Genomic DNA, 10,828 nt, shown 5'->3' with positions numbered 1-10,828 from the left:
ATGTGTGCATGGGTTCTTGCTGCGGAAAGTATGCTGAGTATTAAATGCATTCACACCAGGAACGCTTAGATGCCACATATTGAGGCACTTCAGGTGTTGTACTGCTAGCACAAAGTCACAGGGTTGATCTTGGCCGCGAGGGCCATTTCTCTGATGGAGACAAAAAATGAAAACACCTGTGTGTCGAAATTACGGCGCCTGTTGAAGCATCGCAAGGTAGTCTAGATCAAATCTGTAGCCCTCACCTCCTTTCCAAGGTGGTGTTTCAGTGCATAAAACCGCTGGTCAAAACACACTCGGCCATTGTATTCCACGAGTTTCCCAAATAAGTGCTCCAGCCGGTCAACTGCTGCTTAATCTTTGCCGCATGAACAATTTTACCGCTGTTTGGGCTATCTGACCCCTTCCAGAAAAGAAGACAGGAGTATCCATGCCCTTCTAAGTTTACTGCAGAGACAATAGCTAGACGCACAGATTGAACGAATTGTTCAACTTGTGGACGGATGTAAGCGGCCACCTTTTTGTACTAGTGTCATAACAGCAGGTAAAACCAAAACACAAGTTCTTCTACTGGCAGAATGAACTTCTATTCCGAAGCTGAAATTTGCTGTTTCAGCTACATCTAGTACTGTGATTTTGTACCTTCAGTGCAGACCCTTTACACATCTGCACAGCCACTAGAAATGGTGAACTATACAAACAAAAACTAAGTGAACAAAGTATTTGTTATTAAAATGTGATTTGAACGCATTTTAGTCTAGTTCCAGTTGCATTTCTGGCTGGTTCCGGCTAGATACATCTCAATATACGTAGAACCAGATGGAAATTAAACTGGAACCAGTTTCATAATCCAGTATTTGTGGGACATATTATGTAGAACCGTAATTTTATACACATGAAGCAGAAATGAATCGCAAAACTATTTATTTTAAAACACAATTTGTTGTTAACTTTAATCATGTTGCACTAACCATCATCACCCATCTTCTAAAAAACCTAAATTGTGGCATTCTTTACCACTACCTAATGCCCTTTTTTATTTTCATGAATCAAAATAAGACAAACAGTAAACATAATGAGTACTTTCTTTGGCATGTTGTCTAAACAGCTGGTTTGTGCTTGCACTGACCATTCACAACCTTTGGCACAGCTACAAATAAACACACAAGAACCACTCATCAAAAACCCTACGCTGTGCACTTCGATGACGAGAAGAAATAACCCAAATAAAACCAATACACAAACACACATCATAAATAGGCAGAATAGCTACTTCGATTCAAAACGCGTTGTCCCAATATCGATCCTCCAACGTAAGCGAAAAACTAAACAACAAAAAAATCCTTCAAATTTAAAACAGATGCAAACCTAGTTGGCAAGTCAGCCACTCAAGTTTTCTCAAGCTTGGCGGTGTCTCCTCCCTCGTGCCATGTGTCGCCCCCTGCTCTGTCATCGCACTCTTCGTCTTCGCTTCCACCTTCGTCAGAGCTTTCTTCACTAGCACGTTTCTCCTCTATGGATTTCTCTTTGCTTATTCGTACTTCTGGATACGGTTGTTCCCGAAATTTCTGTCTCGTTTCAGAGCTCAGGGAAACCGGATGTTGCAGATCGGATTCGTGTACCTCTTCACAGCGTTGTCGCTGCTTTTGCTGCTGCCTTTCGGGTTTGCTCCAGTAAAAATGGGTGATGAAGAACAAGAATAACTTGGCGAAGATCATGGCCGCGAAAAGCCCCAGGACGCCAATGCAGATGACGTTGACTATGTTGTTGAATAGGCTCCACCAGGTCTGGTGTTCCGCGAAATTGCGCGTCAATTTGCCGAGGGCGGTGCCAAAGTTGGCCAGTGGATCAAACAGGGCCTTCGAGAGTAGCTCCGTCAGCACAAGCAAAGGGTTGACCTGCAAGTGGAGAAAAGAGCTGTTGCAAAAATGGGGACATTTTGGGAGCAAAATGCTTTTTTTATATTGTAACATCATTGTTATCTGAAAAAATGCTATTTGATAAACAGAGAACCTGGAAAAATTCAAAGTTAAATAACTGTATCTGTTGCAAATGGAATGTCGAGGATTTTTTTGTGACCCATCCTGCAGTTAGATGTGGATGTACGATGGGCCAAAAAGGCAAATAGATTTCTTAAAACAACATTAGTTTAAATTTAAACCACAATGTACACCCGTAATACTATTTTCACCAGCGGTTGAATGTAGAACCACGTGCACAAAGTGGATGAATTCTACAGTGCACACCAATTCGCCTATTCTCATCCTCCCTTTCTAAGGATAACACTGACCCAAACTCCCTCCCGCTGCCATCCACAAGCATAACTCACCTCACCCATACTAAATCTGTTGCAACCGTGCTAATCACACACAAAAAAACATTTTTTTCTTTCTGTTCCGAAAGGACCATTGCACATCAATTTTGAGTTTCGAGTATGCTCACACTATTGTGTTTTCCCGTTGCTCCCATAGGTTGGCAAAACACATAGAACTCACTCAAACTCAATCTCAATTTTTTTCACTCACAGTGTACTCACCAAAACTCAGACTAAAAAAGCTTGTGTGTTCTCAAAATCACTTGTACTCACTCATCACATACTCATTCATAATCATACTCACTTGTACTCGAACAAATCTGTCCTCACGAGTACTCGTGCTCAATCTGCACTCATGAGTAGTCCATTCTTCTGTACTCACCTGTACTCATACTCACTTTGTGCTCACAAGTACTCGAACTGTGAATGTGTACTTATGAGTACTCAATTTGTACTCACACGTACTGAACTCATCTTTACTGTTAGGTATAAGCTAGGTCGTGGCTTGAATAAAAGACTAAATAGAAAAAATTTAAAATGTTTAATTGAGTAGAAAAACTGAGGTTACATATAGATCAGGAGAGAGGACCAAGGAAGAAAACGTCTGACGCGGTGCACTGTCATAGGGCGACTCACTGCTGTCGTTGCTATTTTGCTTTGTTTTCACTGCTACGATTTGTAATCCCCTGTAACCACTGGTGTATGCAAGAAGGTGCCGAGGGGGCCTCAGTCCCCCGTGAGATTAATGGGTTCATGGGAGGAGGAGGGGGGGGGGGAATGCAACAAGGGCGCTGACTCGGCTTATTGTTCAATTAAGACAACTCAAAATTATTGTTTGTTTGCAATTGACAACCTAACAAGCTTGCACAAATTGGACATCTGCTCTCGACACGATCAGCCATTTTGCGATGCTGTCAAGAATAAAAATATTCTATTACATGGTCGCCTATAGTGTACTCTAATTAATGGCAAGTGTTTTTATTGATTTTTAGTTGTTTTTTCTGCCGTTGTGTCGCTTTTCACTTCTTTCTCTTCTTTTTTTCGTGTCCCCCCCCTCCTTTCGAAACGAAATCCTGCGTACGCCCTAGTCTGTACCCCGTCTGCCCCATTTCTATTCACCTGGTAAGACAGCAAAATAACAAGCAGCAGCACAGCAGCCACCACCCCTCCTCACCTGCCAGACAGGGTCAACGTGGAGGCTCTCGTAGTACTTCTCGCATTCGGCGCTGCTCTCCCTCTGCCCCAGCATCCACTGGAACCAACCCGGTGTGTGCCCAGGGCGGCAGTGCTCAGGGGGAACGTCGTGGCGCATTATGTACGCGTCCCGCCTGGCGTGCTCCACCTGCAAGTAGTCGAACGCACCCCCGATTCAGTGCCAGTTCAGTGACAAGCAACAATTAACTGGGCATGAAATTTTGTCACGATGCTGCTGTTCATTTGCCAAAAAAATATTTATATTGAGGACAAACTCTCGGGCAGCCGCTCATTATGAACCAAATGAAGCAGCATATCATCACTGTCAAACTTGCATGTTGCACTCTGGCTGACGTGATAATCCTCGAGCAGTAGCCACAGTGTCGCCACGATCGTTAACAATTTTCGTACAGGTACAAGCAAGAGAGAAATGTTTATTGGTACCGAAGCTACACCAGGGCTATTCGGTGTGCCGTAGTTGAGGGTTCCGTATTAATTTCGAACACCCATGGATCGTCATTGTGTAGCAAAACCTTGACACATGGGCATTTTTGTTTTTCACCTCCATTAGAACAAGAGTACAAGCAAGAGGTGCTGCGTCGTGGCTACATGTGGCAAGTTGGACAGTGCCCAATTTTTAAAAAATCGAAATTTTGGGGGTTTAACACATCGACGCTTCACCTGGGCTTCACCTGCACCGTAGTAAAGGGTTCTGGACTAATTTTAACCACCTGGGATCTTCAATGTGCACCAAAATCCTGGTTTTGCCTTTTGCCTCCAACTGAAAAGCAACCACGTTCACGTTTTATTACACGAGTTGACAGTTTGTGCTCTCTTTGCACACATTGTTTCCTCTATGTCGATAACTTATGACTCTTCCATTTCTTCAGGCTGTGCAGCAACTCATCCCCAAGTATTTGGAGTGACTACAAACCAACAAAGCTGCCAGCTTACCACGAACATGGAACAAGCTACCAACTGACTGTCAAGGTGGAACCCCCCGTCTTGTCTATGCATCTCTTCATGACGCTAGTGTTCTTTTGCGCTTGTTATAACGCTGAAGTTCTGTCATCACCAACCAGCCCAAACTTCTTTATCGGAAAAAAATTCGTGCCAATCCCCCCTCTGAGGGTGGTTGGAAAGCAAAGCTGTAAACGATACCCACATTGATTACCCATGTGCCGTCACTTGAATTCCCACACGTGGCTCTACAAAGAGTGAAACCCAAGAGAAGTGAAATGCAGTTTACCACACCCTTTATTACCTCAAAGAGATATTCTTTGCTAAGGTTAAATAAATGCATGATCCACGAATGGTGGTTGGCACATGCGTGAAAACTCCTTTTTTATAAAGTTAAAGGAAGCTCGAACCCGGTGTTAGACGATCTCACTTCCCCATCTCTGCCGCCGCTGATGGAGGCGACGAGAGTGGTGGCAGAGATGGAGGAGAAGTGAGATGCCATGCATTGGTGTGAGCTTCCTTTAATTTTTAGTAACTCCTAGCCCATGCACAAGGCACGCACACGTGCCGTGGGTGGAGCGCAAAGCGGCGCGAGAGGTCGCGTGACGCTATCACGTGGCATGCAGCGAGAATGCAGGGGGTAAACATGCAGGTGTGCTCAGTGAGTGCACTGTCTGTCTCCCCTGTCTTCGCGTGGGCTTGTAGCTCAATCAGTAAGACAACGGTCTTTCGCTCCACTTCTCTATCATTCCAGGTTTGATACCTGGCAGTGCCAGTAACTTCTTTTATTTTCTGTTTATTCTGTTTCCATTTCTTTTATTTTCTTCTATTTTCTGTTGACACTAAAGGTCACAACAGAACCCTTGGGTGGTAGTGGTAAAACGCTTCGCTTTAAAAAAGAAAAAAATCCCAGAAAGGGCTGGTCACCTGGTAGCACAGGGCCCAGTGCCAGACGAAGCTGAGTAGCAAGAAGTATAAGGCGGCCATGAGGAAGAACACCTTCCAGGGGCGGCCGCGGATCAGCACCAGCAGCAGGACGCCCAAGAAGGCGCACACGGGAACTGCCAAGCGCACGTCCACGGGACCCATGGTCTGGCCCCAGGCCTGGGCCAGGCGTCCCAGCAGCGCATTGGCACCGTGTGGCAGCTCCTCCGGAGTCACCACAGAGCTGGTCAGGATCGCCGACAGCCTCTGCTCCAGCTGCGACGACTTGGTGCCGGCGTCCATGGCAAGCTTCTCCAGCATCTTCACCTGCCGAGCACGATAGGCATGGGTGGGTTTTTCTTCGTGACTATGTCGCGCGTTTTGCCCAGATGGAATAGCGGTTGTCACTAAAGTTCTGCGCAGATGGAACAAAGTGGGAAGTGTTTAGAGTTCTATCTGGAGGAAATGAAGACTTTCAAATAGTGCTGTTCAGGTGCCATCACCGTTGTGGTCTGATTTGTAGAGTTTACACCTCCCATTACAAAAGTTACGGCTCCAGGGTCAAATCCCCAGTTCTTTTTTTTGTGTGTGTGTGTGTGTGTGTGTATGGCAGGCTAGTGTTTTGTTAACACAGCCTGTGTAACAATGCCTCTCATGTCAGCTGATAGCTGTCAACCCCCCCTTACAAATGTTATGGCCCCAGGGGCCAAATCCCCCAGCCCTTTTTCTCTGTCTGTCTGTGTATGTGTGTGTGTGGCTAGTGTTTTGTAAACCCAGCCTGTGTAACAGCACCTGTCATATCAGCTGATAACTGCCAAACAGCCCCTTTGGTGTTGCTCTCTCTTGCCCTTCCCCGCTCACAGGGCTTTCTGCGTGCTCCCGGCCTCGGTAGTGAAATTGAACGCAACGATTTACAGGGTGAACAGACGAAAGGGCAGCCTGTTCACCTGCAGTGATGATCTCATGACGCCATGTCACAAGCACAGACAAGCACGCACAGAGTAATAATAGTAAAACGAGAATGAAGCAACAAACATGAACAAAGAATTGTGATCATTACTTCGGAAAGCAGGCTAACCTGGCACAGCAGACGACAGACGGTCTGAAACCAGATGACTGGTATTGACGACTATGAACCGCGGGAATACTTTACTATGATTAGCATGAGATCTTATGTAACTATTTGTGATCATCATAAACTATAAACACAAGAGGTATTCTAATCGCCTGCTACCTCGTTTGGCTCCTTCCTATCGTGAATCGCCATCGCACGTTTCGTCTTGCATAACCCAGGTGGCGCCATCGTTCCAAGATCAGCTTGCACGTCCGAATCGGCCTCCATTTTCCTATAGGCGAAATCATTTTTACTTATTTTCAAAATAAAAGGGTCGGTACCGTCGTTGTTCCCGGTGTCAAACAAATCGGACCACAAAATGCGACCTCCGAGTGAAGTTTGAGCGCAAACGGAGCAGTGGTTCGCTCAGGGAAAAATTTTAAAGTGTTACATTTATTGATGTAACACCCTGTACATAACCAGAAATTTCTTCGAAGCACTGCTTCCTAGAATTTAATGGCGAAGAGGCCGTTGGAGGAGATAAACCCTCAGAGCACATCTTCACACGCCTGGAACGAGGTATAAATTTTCCTGGTAGATTTTTTTCCCCCCTCTACTTCATCAGCTGTTTTGTTCCCATAGCTTAGGAATGCTATATAGTGCACAAAGGAGGCAAGGGACGTAGCAGATCGTCTACAAACAAGAGCAGGAGCTGTACATCCTGAGTTAACGACGCCTACTATCTTTTTTCCCATTGTTACACAACTCTTGACAGGCAAATCTTATCAGCGACCAAAACAAACAACAATGGCACGGCTGAGGTGGATGCATGGTGTAAAGCTAGATACGCAAAATACCGCCCACGGTACCGCCTCTTCCAACCTCCATCATCGCAACATTGGTCACACAAGGTCGGGTATCGCTACCCGCGTACCCTCTCATGCAGAATTCACAAAGCACTCACATCGTCAGACGACAACAGAATCTCGAACTTGACGTTCGACGGCATTTCGTCGCCACCAAACTTTGCGCTGTAGATGACGTTGAGCGCGAGACGTCTCAGGTAGATGAACTCTCGATCGTGTTCGCCGTCGGCGAGGACTTGACTCAGTCGCAACTGTTTTACCTGCTCCCCGCACTTTTTCGTCTCTCGTCGCAGAGCTTTACAGTCGCAGTCGCAGCGTTCGCAACTCGGCACCGGCGGTGGAACCGCCTGCGTCGTTTCAGTTTCGTCTGCTTCGGAAACTGGATAGCGGCTGAACTTGGAGCTTTCGGCAGCCGAGCGAGCCCTGATCTCACTGTACATTTCGGCCCGAGTTGCGGGCGAAGCGGTGTCCTCTGAGATGGGGTCTGAGAACGCGCCAGAGCTTTTCTTAAGCTTGGGCTGCTTTTGCTGCTGCTCCGGAGTCTCCTTGTGGCGGTCCTTGCTCGCCAAGCCCAGCATGTCATGCGGGTTCACCCAGCCCTCGGTGTCGCCAAGAATGACGCGCATTCGCGATGTGTCGCCGTTGCCGAAGCGACTGCGGTAGAAATCGTCTGCGTCGGTCGCTTCGGGCTCCGACTGACTGAGCGCGACCGCGGTGAAGGACATTAGGAGAACGCAGCACAGATGTGGATTCATGGTTCGGTGGGAAAAGCGTACACGTTTGAAATCAATAACAAGACACAAGCACAGTCGACGCCAGTGTTGGGCTACTACCAGCACGTGAAATATAACACCATAGTTCTTGGGTAATGTTTACATGGCTGAACCTGGCTGAACTGGGAGAATGCTGAGACTCTTCGATAACGGAGTTCTCGGACTCACCGTGGACTGTCTTTTGACTGCTCGCGAACCATCCAGTGTGACTCTGGGTGCGTTCCAACTTCCCTTCGCAAGAAGGAACGCACCCTGTGACTCATCATCAAAGAATCAAAGAGCAAAACAAAAAGTTAGAAATAATGTTAGCGCAAATATTATTTAAGAACATTTTCATTAATTTTGATGCTTTAATTTTATGATTTGTAAGTATGTGTGTCACTGTTGTTAGTAAAAATGCCGCTAAAAGCACTGCTTACCTTACTTTTACAATATTACTTTACAATATACTTTTACAATACTAGGCAGCGTCTGGAACCCCGCGCGGGGCACGAGATCTAGCCCCCTCGCAACGGCTCCTGCCCCGCGTGACGTCGTAAATACGTCATAGTGACGTCATATTAACAGCAATTGTTATTATATTGCGTAGTAGAATACCAAAAGCACATTTTTTTACATTTTAATAAAAAATTAGGAAGCCACTCATCTGCTAGAAGTTTTATAAAAGAATTTTTTTGTTCGTTCTTGCGGAAGCCGCCGATGCTGCCGCTGCTGGCGGTATGGCGTATCCGAAAGTGCCGAAAGCCCTCCTGAATGCCTGAATTTCTTGGATCGACAACGTAGATGAAGCAGAGTTGATATAGTTAGAAGCACTATCAGAATGTGCGAGAACGTATGCGGGGACCAAGCCAGCCTTTCCACACGGTAGCGAAATCCGCTCTCGAGGAATGCTGACCTGTGACCGCCTGCTGTATGCCGATGGTACCTGCGTTAGATCTACGACATCGCGCAGCCGAGTGGCCCCGTTCGAACAACCCACGTCCCACGCAAGAAAAGACACCGTCCGAGCGTGATTATGTGAGCCTGCTGCGGCATGTCCGCGCGGCGGCATCTGCTATCAACAGTTTGCACCACGGCAAGTTCAGAATGCTTAAATGGGTGGCCTAAAATCGCGGTGTGTTTTCAAAATGACAGCAGCGCGGGACGTAGGCTAGACGCGGCCACTGATATTTCACTGGTCGCATGTGCGCATTACAAGTGCAAACCACGGATAGCTAGAAAAGGTAATCATTGGTGTTCCCACACATATACCGCGTACAACCCAGCACAGTAGTTTCCCCTTTAAGGAGATTAGCAAAAAAGACCCGAAAATCGGCAGTTTTGTCGCGTTTTTTGTATATATTTTCGAGTGGATTGAATTGTGGCTTAAAATTGTTTACCCGAAATACGTTTTGTGCGCGGAAAAGTCTGGTGATCATGAGCTTGCATCATAAATGCATGGTATTCAGCGCTTGAAAAGATTTTTCAGAAGAAATTATTGCAGCTGTAGTGGTGAGCCATTTCACTACAGTAAAATGTGGCAGAAATGCATCTTCGATACAAAGGATGTGAAAGAGTGAGAACATTGGCAGTCTCGTATCCCGTGGCCCAGATTGTGGCTGGGTAGTTTCCATCATGCATTCAGCTCCTCACATTGGCACACACATGATGCTACGACAAATTAGGAACTGGGTCCTCCAAAAAGGTACACTAGCCAGGCGCTTCATGCCATAGCTGCTGCATTGGCGTAACCTTCACGTCTCTGTATATGTGGCTATGTTGGCCAGATTTTACCGATTCCCCTCATGCAAACCCGCCGCGGTGGCTCAGTGGCTAAGGCGTTGCGCTGCTGAGCACGAGGTCGCGGGTTCGATTCCCGGCCGCGGCGGCCGCTTTTCTGATGGAGGCGAAAAGCAAAAACGCCCGTGTGTACGAGATTTCGGCGCACGCTAAAGATCCCCAGGTGGTCAAAATTAATCCGGAGCCCTCCACTACGGCGTGCCTCATCGCCTGCGTTGCGTCGGCGCGTTAAACCCTACAATAAAAAAAAAATCCCCTCATGCAAAGGGACTTAATTCAGGACACCCAGCCGATGGGGTCAGAGAAGAAGCTGTACAGACGGTAACAGGAAGGGTATACACTTGGCCGACCATCATGTCTCCAGCATATGAAAACCCATGGGTTCTACGCAGGCTCAATAGTCAACGTCAAAGAGAATCTGAAAATGTGCCTGGAACGTGAAAGCCTCAGCGGATGGTTTGTGTCCATGGGTATGAGCAGCAAGCATGCTGCAAATGTAATTGATAGGCAAAGGTCAAGGCTGTAATGGTGCGAGTTTAACCAAAAGAAACGGTGAAAAACATCCCAATTTCAAACTGCATTGATGTAATATGGGCACGAGTGACGTCATATGGACGTGCACTGTAAATGCAGTTATCTGTGTGTTAAATGTACGTTAGCACTCAAGTGATACGATCAAACGGAATGGAGGCCCCACTGAAATTGCGCAGTTATGCTTTTTTTGCGGTGGGTTAGGTTGGTGGCTGTCAATTGCACAAACAAGATTCTGTGATGTCATAGAGAAATAGCTGGAAAGTGTGTATGGAACTTCCACTGCTCTACTCATTTTCTGTACTATCTTATTTGTTTGAAGTTTACAATAAAATTGATGTCATTTGTTTTTTGGGCAAAGAAGTCTTTTTAATGAACGAACCTTGTATTTTTTCTTCGTAGCCTCTGTAACAGCCTGCCTACTGTGCCCCTA

At 46.4% G+C, this 10,828-nt stretch overlaps 1 protein-coding gene across 1 annotated transcript; it reads right to left on the bottom strand.

The window, feature by feature from the left end:
• Positions 1-909: 909 nt before the first annotated feature.
• On the bottom strand, positions 910-8,205 carry LOC144138143 (uncharacterized). Its single transcript, XM_077670276.1, has 4 exons — positions 7,411-8,205; positions 5,396-5,719; positions 3,489-3,656; positions 910-1,898 (listed from the first exon to the last, which is right to left on the bottom strand). The coding sequence occupies exons 1-4, from the start codon at positions 8,065-8,067 to the stop codon at positions 1,389-1,391; spliced, it is 1,659 nt and encodes a 552-aa protein (XP_077526402.1). The 5' UTR covers positions 8,068-8,205; the 3' UTR covers positions 910-1,388.
• Between the last annotated feature and the right edge of the window lie 2,623 nt (positions 8,206-10,828).

Source organism: Haemaphysalis longicornis, unplaced genomic scaffold (genome assembly GCF_048455015.1).
Source record: "Haemaphysalis longicornis isolate Haplotype H1 unplaced genomic scaffold, Haemaphysalis longicornis Haplotype H1 scaffold_5, whole genome shotgun sequence".
Taxonomy (NCBI): domain Eukaryota; kingdom Metazoa; phylum Arthropoda; class Arachnida; order Ixodida; family Ixodidae; genus Haemaphysalis; species Haemaphysalis longicornis.
Note: the sequence above shows the minus strand (reverse complement) of the source record. Positions and strands in the feature narration are given on the sequence as shown.

What these genes read in the sequence shown, in the direction of transcription:
- LOC144138143 (XM_077670276.1), bottom strand. Translation starts at nt 8,067, where the DNA reads ATGAATCCACATCTGTGCTGCGTTCTCCTAATGTCCTTCACCGCGGTC. An exon ending in TTCTGTTGTCGTCTGACGAT is followed by an intron (nt 5,720 to 7,410) that starts GTGAGTGCTTTG and finishes CGTGCTCGGCAG; the next exon opens with GTGAAGATGCTGGAGAAGCT. An exon ending in ACGTTGACCCTGTCTGGCAG is followed by an intron (nt 1,899 to 3,488) that starts GTGAGGAGGGGT and finishes CTCCACTTGCAG; the next exon opens with GTCAACCCTTTGCTTGTGCT.